Below are 21295 nucleotides of genomic sequence, written 5' to 3' on the forward strand. Positions count from 1 at the left end.
TTCAGAACAGCAGGAGGCCCCGTTTCTTAAAAACGAGGGGTCTGTGAATGCGGGACTGTCAATGCAGGCTCCGAGTCTGCAGCTTCATACTACACGTTTTAGCCTGACAAGCCAGACCCACATCAAGATGTTTGGTCTGGAAACTCACCATAGACAGGGCTCAATCCGAGTTGTCTTTCAAATTCCCTCTGCACGTGATAGGATAGCGCTACACCAACCAGAGCAACGAAGGTGAAACCGAGCTTGTTGATAGATTAAACATTCGCCGTATCCGGTCGGCAAAACTCCGAACACATCTTCCCTTTTTAACAGTGATGTTCTTTGTTCTTTTCTCAGAGAAAAGCTTAAGGGGGGGGGTGAAACACTCAGTTTCAGTCAATCTCATGTCAATCTTGAGTACCTATTGAGTAGTATTGCATCCTTCATATCTCCGAAAAGTCTTTAGTTTTATTATATTTATAAAAGAAATATAGGCTGTACCGAGTCTTTCTGGAAAAAACCGAGCGCCTGGAGGCGTATCGTGTGGGCGGAGCTAAAGAATGACGAGCGCGCTAAGCGGTGACGTCCTCAAGCGTGGAGAAACTCATTGCTATCGATCTCAGCTAATAGATATATGATCCAGAATCATTCGGAGGCTGAAATAAATTGAACAGGAGAAACAGCAACATCAGGACGTCCGTCTCTGTGGTATGTACTGTATTTAGTGGCCTGTCAACATTTGTGTGGGTTTACTCGCAGTTTACGAGGACATGATTCGGTTTATGGACTATTGTATGCGACTAAACCTTAGCAGTAGCAAGCAAAACGGTTTTGCATGTCAGACTAGTGTAACGTTATACATAGAACAACAATAGAGTCCTTTAGCGCATTTGAATGACAAAGCACGCGATCGTGTTGTTTACTGATGTTTACTCACGCGACAACAGCATAGACATTTGAAGCAGTTTTACTCACCGGCTGCTTCCAAAGTAGGACCGAACCTTTATTGCTGGGACCGCTCCGTCAAAAACACACTTCTTTGGTATGATTTGGTGAAGTCCTGACAGCAGTGACTTGCTGTGCTGAAGCGTTGAAGTCGCTTGATGTCACCCATAGGAATAAAGTGGAGCGCGGAGCGGACTATAACAACGACTGGATCTGCAGCTGAGAGAGTGTTTATGGGCGTGCATTTCCTCTCTCGCTCTAGTCACGCTCTAGTCACGCTCTAGTCACGCTGAGAGTTGCTAGACGACACTCGTGGGCAGATTAGATTTGCTGCCGCTAGGGTGCGTCTAGATTTCTAAGCCAACTCATTTTCACAGCCCATAGGCCTACTACAACGCGACAACTGCATTTTCAAATGTATCCGCTTGGAAGAACATTTTTAAAAAGCACTTCATTGACAAAAATGTTGTCTCAACGTAAGACGAAGCTCCACACCGAGAGAAAAATAATTGTTTTCAAACTAACATGTAAGGGGCGACTTAAACTCAACACTGTTTTAAACTAAAAATGAAAAACATTTAGCATTTTGGACGCTCATTCATTGACATGACAACGGTGTTTTGGGGCCTGAGAGTGGGTTTCAAAGTGTACATTTTTGAAAACGATACCGTTATCATCTTCTACAAAAACAAGAATTTGTGAAAATGTGATGCGCAAGTGTAGGCTACTATTACTTTACAAAGTGACATTGCCAGCACAATACAGAGTTTTTGATTATTTTCACAGATATGTGGGAACGGGGATCATTGTGACAGCATTGTTGCCTCTATATGAAAATTGCAAAGGAAAACCTTTTGTTTTTAGTAAATCATTGCCGCGTGAACATCGACAAGGCCTGCATAATCGACTTGAGTGAAAATAAGCAGGAAGCCTGACGGCGAGTCTGATGTCATGTTTTGCTCTTTCCACTAGGTGTCGTGGCTGTGGTAGTTTCAGATGACTGCTCTGTTTATTTTCTTCTGCTGAAAGTTTTACCAGCCCTATCTATGGGTGAGTCTTTCTTAAAACAGACACTTTCTTGTTTTGAAGTTTCACTCATGTCAGTTTCACGTTTCCAGGATGAATAAAGGGACGTAAAACAGATAGTCCTGACCTAGAATCTGATTTAAACAACCTCAGGAAAATAAGATCAATCTCACAGACAGTTAAACCATTTGTAGGTTAACGTCTGTGAACGGAGTTACCAGTATTAAAAAAATTCCTCGCTCAACCAGTGGTAAACTAGAAATTGGGCTATTCTTTTCTATTTAAAGTAATAATACTAAATATAAATGTTTTTGTCCTTAGTATTGACAGTATTTTGAACATTGTTACTGTAACATGTTGGGGTTTACCTTTGGTTTACCTAGATCATAGTTCATTATTTAAAATAGCATAATTCATTGTAAATCCTATGCAAACCAAACTGTGGGCCAACTATTATTTGTTTGCCATCTATATTTATTTCCCTAGGCAATGCTGTTATTGTAGTGCCTGGCAAGACTACCACTCTTCCTGCCCTTCTGTTGGCTCAGCTGTTTATGGAGGCTGGAATCCCTGCTGGAGTGTTAAATGTGGTGACAGGTAGTGAAGCATCACTGGCTGCCAAAGTGGCTCAAAATCCACAAGTGAGCTACCTGACCTATAGTGGATGCAAACAGACCGGAGAAGCTGTGGCTAAAGCTGCGGCTGGCTGGGGAGTCCCAATGTCTTTCTCTTTCACACACAGCTCTGTGTGCCCTTTTATCATCTTTGATTCGGCAGACCTAGACAGTGCTGTGGATGCAGTGATAGAGCTGGCCTTTAAGAAGAAGAGAGACGTAAGAACAAACAAAATACAGTTATTTACACAGTATTACTGTTTTACAATGTTTTTGATCAAATAAATGTAGCTGTGGAGAGCATAAGAGACTTCGTTCAAAAACATTTAAAAATCATAACATTCAAATTTCCAATATATAAATATATGACCCATGTTTCCAATATGTTTCCATATGTTTCCAAGGATTTCAGCAGCCTAGAAAATAGCAAAATAGTATATGATATTTTATATATAATGCTGTGCTTTTAATTTATATATATTAGTGGTTATTTAACTATATCATGCTCCACTGGGGTGCTCACAGATCGAAAACCAATGCAGCAGAGTCATGAAAAATATATAATATTTATCTTTTTGCCTGTTTCTCTCTTTCTCTTCTCCAGTTCCAGTGGGTGCTCTGTGTGCAGGAGTCAGTGCTGGACAGTGTTGTGGCCAGGCTGAAGCTGAGAATGGCTGGGATGAAATGTGTTTCTCTTGTCACTGAATCTGACAGGAACCTTATAGATGTTGTTGTTCAGCAGGCACAGCAGCAGGGAGCAACAGTGTGTAGATTTTTAATTGTTGATGTCACCAGAACAAATATTTGAGTACAGATCGTTACATAATTTACTAGACAATTACAAATTGTTTACAAACATTACAAATGTTTGTTTTTTGTTTAGCTGATCCAGTCATGTTCTCCTCCTTCGACTGGTGGTCTTTACCCCCCTACTGTTCTATGTGGGCTAGCTCCCTCCTGTGAGTCTGTGATTTCACCTCCTCCAGGCCCTGTGCTGCCTCTCATATCCTTCAGAAGCCCTGCTGAGGGAGTTACACTTGGTGAGGGTGAAATGTAAAAGAACTGATTTTTATGAAGAATATATTGTCTATATATGTAGTGAAAAGTTGAAAGTTTTTTTTTAATCTGTGGTTGTGTGTAGGGAATCACAGCCCTCATGGTCAGGCTGCCTCCATCTGGACTGAAGATTTGACTCTGGCTTTGGAGTCTGCAAAGAGGTGCATGCCTGGTCATGTATTTGTGCATATGACTGTGTTCTTGATCTCATTTTGATCTTTCTCTTCCTTTCTCAGTTTTTTTTCAAACCCTCTTTTTTTCTTTCCCCATAGTCTTTGCTTGGGTTCGGTGTGGGTGAACTGTCATTCTGTAATGGATCCCGCACTGCCTTTATGTGGACGGAGGGAGAGCGGGAACTGCACCGATGGAGGCAGAGAGGTGTATAATAAGATTTATAAGAAGTGACATTTCATGTGCTAAAAGTAGTGTGTAGGCCTTTGTTTCTGTTCTTTTGTACTATTTTTCTGATTGGTTGTATGGTTTTGTTTGGTGTCTAGTTCATAATGTCTCAGTGATTTCTGTTCTTCTATAGGGGCTGTATCAGTTCCTTCGGCCGTCGCTTTCACCCTCCCTCCCTCGCTCCAGTCCCAGCTCTATCAACTACGCTGCATTTGGCTCTGTGGCATCCAAATTCATGATACCCGAAGGATTTGATCCTTCCAGGTGCGTGTATTGTGGCTCATAGTTTAATGGTTAACTGAGAAATTAACATAGGTTTTGTAGATGGTCATAAACATTTTAAACACAAACAGCCCAGCTAGTATAAACATCTAAATTTGATCAAAGGTCTATCCTAGGCTAGCCTGGATGCCAGCCGAAGTCAGCCCCACTCACAACATTTGAGCTCGGGCAGTTCTGTCAGGATTAAGCCCGAACAGAAACTGTTCAGACCAATGAAATTGTCAGGGTGGGCTTTAGACAATGATGGACAGATGATGACAGTAACGTAATCATCCATGTCATCAAAAGCACTTGGTTGAATTTGTTCTAATCCTAAACAAGAAAACTTGTTTGTATATGCATTCGCCTTCACTGTTTCTCTCTGAGATGATGATGATGTTGGCAAGTGCTCTGTGTTTACTTAAAGTTACACTGTGTAACTTTTTTAGTTTATTCTTAGCTAAAAACACTTAGTTCTTTCAAAAATATATGTGCTCATTAATGTATATTTACTTCTTTCAAGTAATAGTAAAAGTTTATAATATGCCATTGAAAATACACACGGGTGAGGGGTTTGAATGCTGGTCGCCATGTTGCCCCTCCATCTTGAAAGTACATTAGCCAAAGAGGGACATACCCATAAATTCAAGTTTTGCCTTTCGCGTTTTAACACTCGATGGCACCGTTGAATGTGAAGAGGGGGATTGCCATGTTAATCTTGGACTAAATCGGCCACCGTAGGTGTTAAAACGAAATCAGAATTGAGAGGAACAGAAACTATTATTCACTGGATGGTCATAAACCTTTACACCGCTAAATGGGGGAAATATCACACAGTGTAGCTTTAAATTCTTTTTTTTCATTTATCATTTATTTCAGCGTGCAGACGGGGTTGCCAAGTTTGTACAACAAAACCCGCCAACTCTCAGCCCAAAACAAGCCCAATAGCCTCTCAGGGGTGTTCTCCAGAAAAAAATGGCATTTGGGGGGTAAAATTTGTGTTCTTTTGGCAAGGTTGCCAGCTAAAATTCGCATTTCTGGGTCTATGTATCACATAATTGAGGTCGCTTCAACCTGTGGACAATGAAAACAACCCGCGGGAAGACCGAAGACTTGGCAACACAGTGCAGTTCTGTTGACATTTGACAACTAACGTTATGAGTCGCTCTGTTGTGCTGATTGGTTGTAGGTCTATTCAATTAAGGTCTTTCCTGGTTTGGTTGAAACACGAGTATGAGTATGACAACATCAGCCTAATCCTGGGCAGTATTTCAATTGAATTTAGGTTTTAGCACTAACTCTTCATCTCTATAGGGTCATTCTGTGTCAATTTATTTACTAAATGATCCACTATTTTGTAAATAGCACTATTTTGCTGGGTCTTTAGAAAGAGGGCATCATCATTACTTTTGTTTTTTGTACAAAGAGAGATTTGTTATGTAATATCTGTTGACAACAAGCAACCCTTGTTGCATTATATGCCAATGGTGACAGTTCAAAAATGGAAAAGGACATGCTTCATGTTCTTTTCTCCAAGGTTTGTGTCTCTCAATAAGTATTAAAGGCATTTCAATATCCCTTTAATTCTATTACTTAAATGTTTTGTTCATTTTTAAGGCTGTACACTTAAAAATAAAGATTCCAAAATGCTTTTTTTTGCTGTGATGTCACAAAAGAACAATTCCCCTTTCAGTGAACCATTTTTCCTAGTGAAGAAAATATTAATCATCTAAATAATCTTGTATGCAATAGAAAGCTTCCATGGATGTTAAAGGTTCTCCATGGAACTATTGATGCCAAGAAAGAACCTTGATTTTAAAGAATCAATATCAGAGTTATAGGCTTAATGTGGCTCCATGCTGAGTTTCCTGGACACCATCCACGTGCAGACAGATTTTTGTGTCAACATGGACTGTGCTCGATGATGAATGATTGAATGCTAAAAAAAGTCTAGTTCATGGTGCACACCTGCAAAACACATCCATCTGCGCTCTCAGTCAATAGAGTATGCTTTGAAAGACAGAGCGGAATATTTGTATCTGAGCATTTATCTGGGAACGTTTCTGAATTTTGGTGATTTGACACAGAATGTACCAAAAATGTTAATATTTTGCAAGATTGTCTTATGATTACTGACAATAGCAGTAGCAGATTGTGTCGATTTTGTGGGACTTTCCACTCACCCCTTTTCGCTTCCTTTATTATAGTTCACTATACTTCCCCGCACTTCACTTACTTCCTGTCTGCACTATTGAAATAGGATAAATGGTCTGCTATTAAAAACTCTATTCAACTTCTAGAAGCCAAAAATAGAGGCAAAATGAATTATGATAACAGTAGGCCTACAAAAGAAGAGGGATAAAAAATGTCCATAAAAAAAGGGGCATCCTTTATATTTTTAAAACACAAATTATTTTTAGTGCTTATTATTATGGGGTGTCATGCTAAGTGACCATTACTGCTAAACTCAGACCTTCTATTGCCTTCTTCTATGACTTATTTCTCTCTCTCTGTCTGTCTGTCTCTCTCTCATTCGCAGTGTCCCTCGCTTTTACTCACAGTTAGTGGGTGGTCAGTTGCGTAAAGCTGACTCGGGCTGCAGCAGGTCAGTTATGGCCCCTGGGGGCGATGTTTTGGCTCACTGCCCAGATGGAGGCAGGAAGGATGTCCGGAATGCAGTGGAGGCCGCCATTAAAGTCCAGCCTGGGTAAGAGCACATGGAAAGGTTCCATATGTTTTAAAATAAAATATATGGACCAGTTATGGTAGCCAACCTTTTTTAATAGAAAATAGTGACAGAACTACTGTGATGAACTCCTGTCATTACAGGTGGATGAAGAAGAGCCCTGCTACACGCTCTCAATCCATTTATTCACTTGCTGACAGCCTGGATAAGAGGAGGCGGGACATGGCTGTGTCAATCCAAACTCAAACCAGCATCTCATTTGAAGAGGCAGAGAAAGAGGTGGAGCTTAGCATCTCCAGGCTCTCTGATTGGGCTGCACACTGTGATAAAGTTCAGGGTGGAACTCCAGTAAGAACATGATTATTGGAATAATTATTTGATTACTCCTAGATTTAATGTGCCTGCTTTCTAACTACATGTCCATCTTATTAAAGTTCCCGCCCCAGTCTGGCTCTGCCCTGTCATCTCCTGAGGCTTTAGGAGTGCTGGGAGTGATTCTCCCCAGCTCTGAACCTCTGCTCTCTTTGGTGTCTCTGCTGGGGGCAGCCGTTGCCATGGGCAATGCTGTTGTCATGGTGCCAAGTGAAAAATACCCTCTGCCAGCTCTTGAATTTATACAGGTTTGAATTTTTTTACATTTTATATATAAATAAAACAACATCCTGTAACAACGTATATCAAAACAACCCAATTAGTTTGTTTGGTGCTTTTAACAATGCATATTGATTTACTGAAAACATTTCAAAATTTAGAAAGTAATTTGTTCTCAGGCAGAGTCCATCTGTCAGTAATATACAGCTATAATATAGTTTGTGTTTTGTGGTTAGTTAACTTCATGCATTAGTTAACACAACAAACGTGTTAGCAGCAATTAATACCTATGCTCGTAATGATTACAATGCAAAATAATGATTATATTACAATAATGGGATCATATTTGAAATTTTGCATATCATATGTTGCTGTCATCTGAAATCTTAGCAGTTTTCACGTCTCCTGAAACCATTACAAAGTCTGGATCCAAACCAGAGCTAGTGCAATCTGTAGTTACTCCAGGATGGGCATCCTATGGCAGAAATAGGGAAGCAAAGGGAGAAGAATCACTGCCTTTTCATAGCAATTTAGGCAAAAGGTGTATTTGGTACTATTTCATCAGATATAATTATAGTACAAGTTTACTTTAGATGAGAGAGTATTTGTCTGAGCCCCAAATATTATCATGAAGCCTATTCCAGAGTTTAGGAGCCAAATTAAAAATACGCTCTACCACCTTTAATAGACTTTGAAATAAATAAACTATCAAAAATCCAGCATTTTGTGACTTTAAAGAGCATGATGGAATTATAGAATGATAGAAGATCAGTTAAACAGAAGAGTTAGACCATTCAGGGCTTTATAGGTAAAAATCTGTATTTTTGTATATGTGCATTTTTAAAGTGGTAGCAGGAGACACATCAATCTCACTGCTACCATTACAGTTCAGTTTTCAGAATAAATCTTCACATTTTAATTTATGTTTGTAAATTGTGTAACTTCTATTTTTTTTGTTTTTGTTTTTTGCTCAAAGGTCCTGCAAGCCTCTGATATCCCTGCCGGTCTGGTCAGTATAATAACAGGAGGCAGGGACCAACTGACCCAGGCATTTGCCAATCACAGTGTGATTCAAAGCATTTGGTATTGGGGAAGTAAAGAGGTAAGGGGATTTTTAAAAATCTTTAAATGGGAAAAGTAGGCATTGAGATGCAGAGAATGGTAAAACTGTTTATTTCACCATGGCAAGATAGATTATTTTGCATGTATGGTGAGCTCCATTATTAATTTTCTGTTATATAGAACTGTATAAGCATACATGCTATTGTGACTGCTTTGAACAAGGAAAATGTTCTGTCAGCACTGGTCGTATTGGAAATATGAATCTTCTCTTTTTAGGGCTGTCAGTTTCTTCAGTACTCATGTATCAGTCCCCTTAAACATTTGTGGCTACACTGTGAAGAGGAAGAGGAGAAGGAAGCAGGCCGAAACTGGACCAATTCAAATCCCTCTCTTCAAGAAGAACTTTGGAGAAAGGCTGTGGTCTGGAAAAGTATATGGATCCCTACTGCATAAAATCACTTGTCATTCAGTTTTAGGAGTTAAAGGGGGTTAGTAGATATTCAGTGAAGTTTTCACACAAGCCAAGAATAGAGTTGCTGTGGATGTTACGAAAACCTTTGTTTCATTTTCATTACAGTCATGTAAAATAAGGAAGATGCATTTTTTTTTCTTATTGTTCATTATGATAGACGAATGTATTCTGACAAATAAATAACTGTTATAACTAGTCTAACTTGTTTGTTTCAGTACACTAATCAGGATTTATTACAATAGAAAAATAAAAAAGATTACCATTGTACAGCCCTAACAATTTGTTAAACACATTGTGTCCTTACATATTGCAGTGAATTTCAGTTCCCTGTTGTCATATAAGAGGGGCCTCATTAAGCGCTGCAAGATTGTTATTATGTAGATATAGTTGCTTAAATGAAAACGGTAACTAAAAAGATTAGATGGTCAGAAAACGGGTCTGTGTTACTCTTTTAATAAAAACTAAACTTCACGAAATGACACACATCTCTTTTACTCTTTTAACTACTAAAATAGTCACACACATAAATATAAACTCGACACTCAACGCTGTTTACGACAGAGGTGAAATTACTCCACCACACCCTGCCGAGTTCATCAAAGTTTGAAGCGTGTAGTCATGTAATCCCCAATAGGAAGTACATTGAGAAATGCTGAGTCACGGTGAGACGGCACATATTGCCACGTCTTTTTGTGAGTGTACATTTTTTATTGCCGACGCAGAGTTTTCGTGTGCAGTTTATAATATCAAAATGCTTAGTCAGTGTCACCTGATGGATTACTTGTATCCAAAGTCAGTTACCAAGTGAACAAACGGCTCCATATGGCTGTTATTGAAAAGCTTATCCCATGACACGTCACCATGGCTTCCGTTGCACAGGCAGCAACACGATTATCGTAATGTTTGTAAAAAAATTACTTGTTTTAAGCCTTATTAAACTATTTATTTCACTGTTTGACCTGAGTGAACAAAGACAAGTGTGGCAATGAAGGCAGGGGTCAGTTCATCCTTTCTGTAAATAGTTTAAGGTTCAAACTTAAATGTTTGCTGTAAAAAAAAAAAAAAAAAAACAGTTTAAAAAAAGAATGAGGCACAAGTGTCATCTTGACCATGGCGAACAACATGCTGAAGTAGGCCTATACTAAAAAATCTATTCGTATTAATCATTTTAGTGCGCATCCTAGAATCAGAATTACTGTTCAATAATGTATTTATTTATTTACACCCCTTATAATGTAAGAATCGCACATCTTTTGTTAATTACAAAACGACATCGAATTTACTATTCTTAAAGGTTTGATAGTTGTTTTCATTTATTTGGAATGACAAATCGTTTTTTTGTGGATTCGGTTTACCTTTAATTATTAAAAGGAGTGGAAAATGCGTTAATTTGTCTTATCTTCATTGTCTTCTGACTCTCAGCTGACTGTTTTACCACTTCCTTATTTTCAGTTCGTTGTTTGATTGGCTGGTTCCAGTGACGCAGCATGTTGTGATCGTATATAAAGCAAACGCACACCCTCTTTTTTTACTCACAGTCACAGCTTCAAGAAAGTCTGCAGAGGTTCTTGCTTCAACAGTGATTGAACGGAACTTCGATCTCGCTGGAATTTCGCCTTGAAAAACTCTTCTTCTTTCATATTTATTATTTTTTACCGTCATTTTGATAATAAAACGACAAAAAAAAAAATCCGCCGAAATGGATTCTCAGATTCGCCAGAACTACGAGCGCGACTGCGAGGCTTTGATCAACAAGATGATCAATTTGGAGCTTTACGCTTCTTACACTTACACTTCAATGGTAAGCTAAGTTTTATTCTTATTTATTCGTCATAAATATTCATATTTTCAAAAGACTTGCAGCTTGGATTTGTTCACTCTAGGCATTTTACGCCTTTTTTCACGACGCCTCGAATCGGTGAAAGACTACAACACTTTTTAATATTTACCCATCGATTTGTTTCCATCAGGCTCACTACTTCAAACGGGATGATGTGGCTCTTTCTGGGTTTGCCAAGTTCTTCAAGGAGAACAGTGAGGAGGAACGCGAACATGCTGATAAATTCATGGAGTTCCAGAACCAGAGGGGCGGACGCATTGTTCTTCAGGACGTAAAGGTGACCGCATTTGAAATGTCATTTTTGACGTTGAACATTGATAAGCAAAATGGACTCTGGGGTTATGCATCTTTGTAGGGCCTGTTAAATTGAGGCGGGAGGGGGCATAAAGGCTCACTGACGTCTTTTCTTTTTTCTCTTCCCTCCAGAAACCTGAGCGCGATGAGTGGGACAATGGGCTGACCGCTATGCAGTGCGCTCTTCAGCTGGAGAAGAACGTCAACCAGGCTCTGCTGGACCTTCATAAGGTCGCCTCTGAGAAGGGAGATCCTCATGTAAGTCTATTAACACTGCTCCTTGATGCTTTATTCCATCCTGATTTATTGTATTAAATGTCCTAAAATATTTTCTGACCTGTTGTCCAACAGCTGTGTGACTTCCTGGAGACTCACTACCTGAATGAGCAGGTTGAGGCCATCAAGAAGCTTGGTGACCACATCACCAACCTTTCCAAGATGGATGCTGGCAACAACAGGATGGCGGAGTACCTGTTTGACAAGCACACCCTGAGCAGCTAAATGCAGCTCTCATTATCTGTATGCCACAGAACCTCCGGCTATATTCTAGGCCTAAGTCATCAAGCTAATGTTGTAACGCAGCTCTAAGGCAAATTTTTAAACCTTGAAAGATTGAAACATTAACATTTTAGTGGCTATGTGTCACTGTATAACATGCATTAGAATCTAATTCAAGCAAAAACGTGTTAAATGTACTGGTTTTATGTGAATTTGGTGAATAAACACTCCTGGCTGGATTGACTTGTCTTGGCCTGTTTTTGAATTGTAAAAATATTTGTACTCCACAAACAGAAGGGTGCTTTGAAAGGTTTGTTACAGACATGTGACAGTGAGCACGGTTTTTGAACCATGTTGACTTCAGCATTTAATTTCTCTTCTGTACAAAATGGTAATAATTAAACTAGTTACGCTTGTGACTGGTTGCAGGAGGAAACCTCTTTTAGGAATTTGGGTCTTTTTAGCTTCTACAATCTGGCTTTATTTCTTAAGTTGGAGTAAAACATCTTAAATTCAAGCTCATGGCTTTAAATTAGGCCCTATGATGAAGTGTGCTGAATTCAGTTGATTTCTTAACCCATTGGCAGCTTTGTTTTAATCATAAAATCAATTTGACAATGTTTTGCCATTTTGATTAAATGTGTCTTGATTTTAAAATTGAGATTTGCATCAAAATGACCACTACTGGGTTTGTGTGTGATCAGAGTTATTTTAAAAAGTTATTTACATCTCGTATTGGGAGCAAATCTATTCAAACTTTAAGGTTTTTGTTTTTTAAAGTTATATCAATTTATTCCTTTATTCACACCTGTGAAACCTCCGTTCATCTTCGGAACACAGTTTTAAGATCTATTTAATCCGAGTGCGTTTCTGTTCCTTCATGAAAGTGTACGCTATGTAATAAGTTGACTTTACTGAGAAAAGCTGTGGAAACAGATTGCCTCAGAATTTAAGCAAATTAAGTCATCTTTTTTGACTTGCAACTACTTAGAGTTAACTTGTGTATTTGTAGAGGTTACCATAAAACTTGAGTACAAGTAACTCAATTTCAAAAGTTCAGCCAACTTATATAAGTTAAGGTTCGTAAGCAGACCTTGACATAATTCTATCTGTGAGCTGAGGAAGTGTACTCCCAGAATGCATTGCAGCACGAATAAATTAATCTCAGGGCAATCGTAACACCGTTTTATTTTTGGTTTTATTTTACAATTTTATTTGCTGTCTTTTGTCAGTATAACGCCAATAATGACAGCAAATTAACTTGTAATGGTCTTAAGTGTAAAAAATAATACTATTGTTGTGTTTTGCATGCTGAATGTTGAAGTCTGTGTGTGACTCAAGCATGTTCAATTGTTGGATATTGGCCCAAATATGGAGGCTATATAAATGATATCAATACAATTAATAGTGTGTCATAAGTATTAGCAATAAAATGTTAAAAGATCATTAATTGGCATTACATTTTTATACATAGGTGTAGATGTGCATGTGCATGTAGATGCATGCACGCACGCACGCACCTTCCCCTCCTTTGAAAACAGATAACTGTGATTTTGTGTTGCATTGCTTCATCAATAGGAAGAGATTTATAATAATATCACTTAAGTTCCAAGTGCCAGGCCAAAGGGAACACTGATCACCATAATGGTGGTTTTAGGAAATCAATATAAATGTATGAAGTTAGCTTATGTGACGCTTTCCCAAAAGTATTTAGTTTTATTTTCAATAACATTCAAGATGACTGGAAAATGAGTGAATGCAACTAAGAAGAACGATGACTGCAGAAGTGGAGGACATTAGTGAAAAGTCTATTAAGAATTGCCCCACCTCAACCTTTTGTCCGCCCACCTGTTTTTGTTTTGTTTTTTCCTTTGGCAAAATGTTACTCAAACCAGTCAAGTAATGTTAACTTGGGTTTTCTAAGTAACAAAGGCATAGCATGCAAATAGTTCAGATTACTAAATTGTTTTAAGTTCAACAAACTATTGGACATTAAGTAAAGTTTACTAAAAAGTCTTAGTAAGAACAGCTGTTGGATTTTACAGTGTACTGTCCATGTCCTGAAAGGGAATAAAAACATCATCAAAGTAGTCCATATGTGACATCAGTTAGTTAATTAGAATCTCTTGAAGCATCGAAAATACATTTTGGTCAAAAAAGCACAAAACTACGACTTTATTCAGCATTGTCTTCTCTTCCTGGTTTGTTTTCAATCCTCAAATAAAGATTCAAACAGTTATGATTCAGCGGATTGATTCATGTTTCGGATCACCAATGTCACGTGATTTCAGCAGTTTGGAAAAGCATTGTTTATTTTATTAGTATCTTTTGCTCAATAGTATTTATTTGTGCTGCTGCTTGTATTTTAGTTGTTCTTATTTTGTTCATTTTTATTTGACAGTATTTTCCATGAACATAGCAAATACCGAACCGTACTGAAACCGTGAACCTAAAACCGCGATACAAACCGAACCGTGAGCAATCTGAACCATAACACCTCTAGCGTAACGTATGTGAGGGGTGCCACAAAATGTTGAAAATTGTCAAAGGGTGCAATGAGTGAAAAAAGGTTGGGAAACACTGTTCTGAACAGCACTATGTACTTCAATATTTCTTTACTTTGAGAAAAAACTTTTCTGCAATTCAAGGTTATAAAAAAATACTAGGAAATTAATAACATTTCACAATTCCCACACAAAGCATGTTAGGAATTAGAAATCCACTGTCCAGTGTCAGTTGTCATCTAAAATGAATCATGTCCCATCACGATTGAGCAAACTTTTATAGATTGCTTCTGCTGATATACTTGATTTGTTCCAGTTGTTCCAGTTCTGTGACACTCAGAATGACAATTATGGTTGACGTGATTCTGCAACATCTGCATTCTTACTTTTTAATTTCTTCTCTCCCTGTGGTTTATTATGGGTCGTGTCATGTCCAGAAGGAGTGGTTTACTTTGCAATTCACTTCGGGTATTGATCAAGAACCATTGATTGTGATGTGATGTGATGAGAACCACTGAAAAAAATATTCAAAAGTATACAGAACCGTTAAAATATAGACAAAATAGTGCATCCTTACTACGGCTAAATTCAGACATACATCAATTAAGGAAAAAGAGAGATTTTGCTTACAAAACAACAGACAGATATTCTAATCTTTAAATCTTTAAGAAATTAAGTATTTAGTTAAACGAGAAAGGCAAAAACTGCCTATTTTGAGCAACTTATTGCAGAATCAGGGGGAATAGCTCATCTCTTTGGAAGTGCATTAACAAACTTTTTAAACTAGAAGGGATGAATAAAACCATTTTTGGAGCTAAATATAAATGGAAGACGTAGTACTGATAGCACCGAAATTGCTAATGAATTTAAAAGATATTTTATCCAGTTTGTGGAAGAACTTGCTATATGTTTTGAACCTGTACAATTGCCTCAATATGCAATAAAAGATACACCTTCATCCTTTCGTATCTCTGAGGTTGATGAAGATAAGGTTCTCCAAATTATTAATCAATTGAACAATTCAAGAGCTAAGGATATATTTGGAATGGATACAGAACTTGTTAAAAATATAGTGCTTGTTTGCTAAAGCCATTGGTACATTTGATAAATTAATCTATTAGAGAAAGTAAATTCCCCTCAGACTGGAAAACTTCTATTATAACCCCAATTTTAAAGCCAAGATTGATTGATGAGGTTCAAAATTTAGACCAATTTCTATACTCCCGGTATTTTCTAAAATTCTGGAAAAGTTGGTAGCTGAACAACTTGTCTACTTCACTCTAATCAGTTTGCTTTTAGGCCTAAGTATTCAACAGAAATGGCAAATTGCCATCTCATGGAATTCATTAAGGGAGCTTAAGATAATGGTAATGTGGTAGGCGCAGTATTTTTAGACCTTAAAAAGGCATTTGATACTGTGAATCATGAAATACTCATTCATAAAATAATTATATTTTGTTTCTCTGAGCAGGCAATTAGTTGATTAAGATCATATTCAGAATCTCGAGATCAGTGATAAGATAAATAATTAAAAATCATCTTTACAAAACAATGAGATGGGTCTCCCTCAAGGGTCAATTTTAGGTCCACTGTTGTTTTCCTTGTATGTTAATGATTTACTCAATTGTTGTACAGAAACTAAATGTCAGTTATATGCAGATGAAACAGTCATTTATGTATCAGCACTGACTCCTCAGTTAGCTGCAGATATATTAACAAATGAAATGACTGGTGTGTCACGGTGGCTGCAAAACAACTGTTTGACCTTGAATTGTTAAAATGTGTTTTTCAATTAGGAAATGAATGGTTTTATAATTAAGATCAATCAAAAGGCAATAGAGAGAGTTCATGATTTTAAATATTTAGGTGTTATTTTAGATTCTCAAATAAAATTTGATGTGCATGTAAAAGGGTTGTGTAGAACCATCAGAACAAACTTGAATTGTTTTGATATGATTAGGCCGCATATACCCCTAAAAGCAGCACAGGGATATATTCATATGCATATATAGGCATGCAATGTATTCTCCCATTTATCTTATTGTCTGTCTGGAGTCAGGTTTCTCATCGACTATCAAACCTGTTAGATCTTTATATAAACGAACATTAAAAATATTGGATAAGAAACCAGTTAGATGGCATCATTGTAACATTTTACAAAAGTATAATTTGCTTAGCTTTCTCTTATTAAAATGTTTTTTAAATGTATAAACAATCTTGCTAAAGCTATCGTTTGCCAATTAATAACAAAACAACATAGTAAGGGAATGACTACAAGAGGTACGACTAATCAGAATTGCACAGTACCGAAAAGGAAAACTACAATTGCACAATCCACATTTTCAGTTCAAGGTACACAAATTTGGAACAGCCTTCCAGTTAAACTAAATAGTCAAACAGATTTAAGACTCTTTTAAATAAATGAATTTCCCATTATAAAAATGAATGGCAATAAATGGATAGTTCGTTCAAAAATAAAATGTATTTAGTCACCCTCAAATCATCCAAATCTGTGTAAAAATGTTGTTGTATATGGTAACAGCATTTTCATTTTGAGGTAAAAATTTGTCTTTTATCATGTAAAGTAGTGTTTGTAGTGTTTTATTTAGAAAAAAAGTTACACTCTTGTGTGTTTGTCTGTAATTGTTAGTTTTGTTGTTGTTGTTTAAGAATTAAATGTAACAGAAGATAGAATAGATATCATGTTTACATTAGAATAATAAAATGGATTTAGATGGGATTTTGGTGTAAAACATGATGGCAGGTGTAAAACTAAAGGTTACACCCCTGGACCCTAGAGAGCTGATCAAGTACGTACATGTGCCATAATTGCTGAGTCATAGCAATACAGCTGTGTCATGTCTGTTTCCATTTCGATTTGCTGCGGACAGACTGGTACGATAATGCTTTGTCATTGTCATTGTCATTCTATGACCAGGTGAACATGATGAATCTCATCACCATTGCATGTTATTGCAGAATAGTCCCATGATACCGGCTGTTGCTATAGTATTCAGGGTCATATGCATCCTTGAAAAATTAGATAATGAACTCTTTCCATTTTCATTAACTCTTTTTAACTTGAGAAAATCATTTGCTGAATTATGCTGTAAAATGTTTGAATGTAACATTGCAACAAGTCAAAAAGAAAAAGAAAAGACAATTATCTAGGATGGTTTGGATGGCATAAAATGTGGAACAGGAAGGCCGCACTTCCTCTTAAACACCCGCCCCTGGAACCATGCTGCAGCCATGAGTACGTTTTGAATATGTAGTTTATATAAATTCTAAATAAAGAAAATAAAGACAACTCTTGATGTCTTTGTTCTTTAATCTAATGTGCACCTTAGGCTAGAAAAGCTAACCAAAAGCATATTCAAACAAACAATGGGAAACATTAACAAACATTTATACAAAAAATATAAACCAAAGAAACACACAGTATTTACAGATATTAGGGGTAACTTATGATATAGTCACATTTTTTATTTTTATAATATAGGAACCATGGGGTCAGATCTGGCCCTCTTCAGATTTACACCATGACAGCTAAGGTTGCAAAATCTTTTGTCATTGTTGACGACTGCATATTATGTGACACATAAAGTGTGCATCATCATAAATAGAATTAAATGCAGGTTTTTAAAAAAAGGTTTTATTGATTTGTTTCCACTAAATCGCTTTGTCAGCTAACATCATAGACATGCTTATGATAGAAAAAAGGGATCAATTATTATCTAGCAGATTTATTGTTTAATATTTATTTTGCCTACATTTTTTTATTTCTTCATAGATGGATGGGTATTTTTCTGATTGCACTCCCACTGATAACACGTTTAATTATTTAAAAAAAAAAATAGATTATACAAATAATGCTTTTGGGGGGTATTTACCATAGTATTATTAGTATAAGTATAAGCACCCTGGCTGAAAAAAAAAATTAATCAAAATGGATTTCCACAAGGATTACATTGTGGTCAGTATTTGCTTTATTTCCCGAGCCTTTGGTTTCTCTGAAATCTTTTTGCACAATAACACTCATATTTAATGATATGCTACTTAATACCTTAACCAAGTTTATAGTGTATTCTTCCCAATATAATATACTTGTTTGCTAAAAAGAACCTGAAATGTCATTAAATGCAAATATCTCTTCCGAACATCAATTTTGTCCTGTGGTGCATCACTATTGAGTATTCTACTGTTGAATGAGTTGTGACCTCAAAAGCTGCAGGAAAAAATATTAATTTGTTTCAGGCTTATAAGAGCTAATCATCAACCTTGCTATTAAGAGAGACTAATGAACAGCTGATTCCACCCGCAGCAGATCAGTGTTGGCCACTGGGGGAAAACCAGGACACAGGACACAGCTCAGTGTCAGGTGTGGTTACACTTGTTGCTGACACACACTAAGGGTGCTTGTGTTGATGCAATAATGCTTTGTCATTGTCACCTGACTTAACTGTTTCCAAAAAGGGCATTTCAAGGCGATACCATAAGAACCAGTTTGGGTTCCCCAAAGAACCTTTTAGTGAACAATTATTAAAAGAACTGTTTTTTCGCATAGTGTGAAGAACATTAAATAATCTGAAGAACCTTTTGTTCTCGAAAACTAATGGTCTACTGATGACATACAGTTGGCATGCAGAAGAATTAGTAAATTGGTAACTTTTTTATTTGTTAGATATAAAAGCTAAATTATTTTAAATTCTAAATCTAAATTACTTTAAATTTAAGATAAATAAACAATTAGTTAAATAATAGCATTTAAATAGCCATCTTAAATCCTGAGCTTAGCCCATAGTCATGTGAGCTGGAACCAGGCCTAACCACTCAAACCAGTGTGAACCACCATGAGACTCCTATGGGTCAATTGGCTTGTAAACATTTCACTTCCCATCAAGCTCATGGGTATAAACAGCCAAGCAGTTGGAATGAAGGCAGAGAATAGGCATGGATACAGATTTGACCTAATTGTTGTGAAAATGATCAGAAGTGAGCAATATTACATCACACTTTGAATTACTTTATATTTGAATATATTATAATATATTACTCAAAACTCTCCTACTTGAAGTTTCAAATAATTATTGTTCAGTAATGAATTTGTCTGTATCTGAATTTAGTTTTAGGCTATCTAATGGCTACATAAAGGTTTAGTACTGTTATAATAAGCATATTTTGATGTAGGCTACTAAAGATTTAAATTTTTTAAAGAAGGAAATAAAGGACACCACTATGAAAGTTGATATGTCTTGTTATCGTAAGAAACTGTCTTGTCGCGTGCGCATTCAGCTCGTTCTTTGATTGGCTGGTTTCAGTTCCAGTGACGCAGCATGTTGTGCTCGTAGCCTATATAACACAAACACGCACCTTCTCACTCATTCACTCTCACAGCTTCAGGAAGATCTGCAGCGGTTCTTGCTTCAACAGTGATTGAACGGAACTTTGATCTCACCAGAATTTATTTAAATTATTTATTTTTTTATCAACGTTGTGATAATAAAACCGCAGAAATGGAGACTTCTCAGATCCGCCAGAACTACGACCGCGACTGCGAGGCTTTGATCAACAAGATGATCAATTTGGAGCTTTACGCTTCCTACATTTACACTTCAATGGTATTTCCCTCTTGTTTATTCTATTCTTAGAACCTCTGCATGTCGTGTATTGGTTGCAACAAGTTTGCAACTTTGCGTCTATTTATTTATTTTTTACTTCATAGCCTAATGCTCTTTTCCCCTTCCACAAGCATCAGCTATCGTGGCATTAAACGCAGCTGTGTGCACTCTTTAAAGATAACAGAAATATATATTTTTTTTTTAATTCGCTCCAATCAGGCTCACTACTTCAAACGGGATGATGTGGCTCTGTCTGGGTTTGCCAAGTTCTTCAAGGAGAACAGTGAGGAGGAACGCGAACATGCTGATAAATTCATGGAGCTCCAGAACAAGAGAGGGGGAAATATTGTCCTTCAGGACATCAAGGTGCTTTGATAGTATTCTGCACTAAGCAGTGTCTCCCTGTTTTGTTTTGAACAGGCAAAGCTGACTCTAGAACAATTGTTCTGGAATGAAATTATGCCTAAATGTAAGCCACTATATTATGGAGGTCTTTGCTCACTTCTGTTTGTTTCTCTCTTCAGAAGCCTGATCGTGATATGTGGGGCAATGGACTGATCGCAATGCAGTGCGCTCTTCAGCTGGAGAAGAACGTCAACCAGGCTCTGCTGGACCTTCATAAGGTCGCCTCTGAGAAGAAAGACCCTCATGTAAATCAACGTTCATTGCTATTTCATGCTTTTATTCCATCCTGATTTATTGTATTAAAAATCCTAAGATATTTTCTGACGTGTTGTCCAACAGCTGTGTGACTTCCTGGAGACTCACTACCTGAATGAGCAGGTTGAGGCCATCAAGAAGCTTGGTGACCACATCACCAACCTTTCCAAGATGGATGCTGGCAACAACAGGATGGCGGAGTACCTGTTTGACAAGCACACCCTGAGCAGCTAAATGCAGCTCTCGGATCACCTGCATGCAGAAATCATCAAGCTTAGTTTTGCTCTTATGCAAATTTTGAAAGTCTGAGACATGTGGTTACATCTAGTTAATGTAATTTAATAAAATATAGTTGTCAGGCCTATACTATTAAATGTACATTCATTGGTTGTAATCTTGTGGATTTGACGAATAAACATTTTGGGCTGGATTGATTGTTGTTGTTTTTTGTGAGCATCAAGTAGTCTATATCCAGTAGTAGTCACATCCAGGATGTGCAGTGCTGGAATAGGCTCATGATTGATAACTTTATTTATTATTTGTTGAAAAAGAAAAATGCTACCTGACCCTCATGTCGCTTGAAACTTGTTACCTATATAATCAATGCAGATTATGTTATCTGAGGTGAGGATTGAGGGTCAGGAACGTATTAATGTAATTCAATAAGAATAACATGTATGTGAAGCAGTATCGCAAGAACACAAAAGCAGATATTAAGAGAATGTGGTCCAAATAACAATGCATAATCCCTTTTGTTTTACGGACAAAAATATTTTTGTGTTCCACA

At 37.2% G+C, this 21295-nt stretch overlaps 3 protein-coding genes across 7 annotated transcripts in view; all 3 read left to right on the forward strand.

The window, feature by feature from the left end:
• The window catches only part of aldh16a1 (aldehyde dehydrogenase 16 family, member A1), a 19384-nt gene extending 10097 nt beyond the window's left edge, over positions 1-9287 (forward strand). For all 5 annotated transcript variants that reach the window (XM_067416198.1, XM_067416187.1, XM_067416206.1 and 2 more), the window contains 12 exons: positions 1897-1974; positions 2437-2783; positions 3169-3327; positions 3448-3604; positions 3706-3781; positions 3893-3998; positions 4153-4283; positions 6820-6987; positions 7110-7314; positions 7401-7586; positions 8534-8659; positions 8896-9287. In XM_067416198.1, coding sequence (XP_067272299.1) covers positions 1897-1974; positions 2437-2783; positions 3169-3327; positions 3448-3604; positions 3706-3781; positions 3893-3998; positions 4153-4283; positions 6820-6987; positions 7110-7314; positions 7401-7586; positions 8534-8659; positions 8896-9072 — 1916 coding nt within the window. In that variant the 3' untranslated portion in view covers positions 9073-9287. The remainder of the gene's footprint in view (positions 1-1896; positions 1975-2436; positions 2784-3168; positions 3328-3447; positions 3605-3705; positions 3782-3892; positions 3999-4152; positions 4284-6819; positions 6988-7109; positions 7315-7400; positions 7587-8533; positions 8660-8895) is intronic.
• A 1332-nt stretch (positions 9288-10619) lies between these two features.
• LOC137040561 (ferritin, middle subunit-like) lies at positions 10620-11962 on the forward strand. The gene is made up of 4 exons (XM_067416309.1): positions 10620-10892; positions 11062-11208; positions 11358-11483; positions 11577-11962. Exons 1-4 carry the CDS (start codon positions 10791-10793, stop codon positions 11724-11726), a joined length of 525 nt encoding a protein of 174 aa, XP_067272410.1. The 5' UTR covers positions 10620-10790; the 3' UTR covers positions 11727-11962.
• Positions 11963-19604: 7642 nt separating this feature from the next.
• Positions 19605-20938, forward strand: LOC137053192 (ferritin, middle subunit-like). The gene is made up of 4 exons (XM_067428938.1): positions 19605-19848; positions 20068-20214; positions 20373-20498; positions 20593-20938. Exons 1-4 carry the CDS (start codon positions 19744-19746, stop codon positions 20740-20742), a joined length of 528 nt encoding a protein of 175 aa, XP_067285039.1. The 5' UTR covers positions 19605-19743; the 3' UTR covers positions 20743-20938.
• The last annotated feature ends 357 nt before the right edge of the window (positions 20939-21295 follow it).

Source organism: Pseudorasbora parva, chromosome 2 (assembly GCF_024679245.1).
Source record: "Pseudorasbora parva isolate DD20220531a chromosome 2, ASM2467924v1, whole genome shotgun sequence".
Classification (NCBI taxonomy): domain Eukaryota; kingdom Metazoa; phylum Chordata; class Actinopteri; order Cypriniformes; family Gobionidae; genus Pseudorasbora; species Pseudorasbora parva.

Coding starts and splice junctions, on each gene's coding strand:
- LOC137040561 (XM_067416309.1), top strand. CDS start 10,791: ATGGATTCTCAGATTCGCCAGAACTACGAGCGCGACTGCGAGGCTTTG. Junction 11,209..11,357: donor TTGTTCTTCAGGACGTAAAG/GTGACCGCATTT, acceptor TCTTCCCTCCAG/AAACCTGAGCGCGATGAGTG. Junction 11,484..11,576: donor CTGAGAAGGGAGATCCTCAT/GTAAGTCTATTA, acceptor GTTGTCCAACAG/CTGTGTGACTTCCTGGAGAC.
- LOC137053192 (XM_067428938.1), top strand. CDS start 19,744: ATGGAGACTTCTCAGATCCGCCAGAACTACGACCGCGACTGCGAGGCT. Junction 19,849..20,067: donor CCTACATTTACACTTCAATG/GTATTTCCCTCT, acceptor CGCTCCAATCAG/GCTCACTACTTCAAACGGGA. Junction 20,215..20,372: donor TTGTCCTTCAGGACATCAAG/GTGCTTTGATAG, acceptor TTCTCTCTTCAG/AAGCCTGATCGTGATATGTG.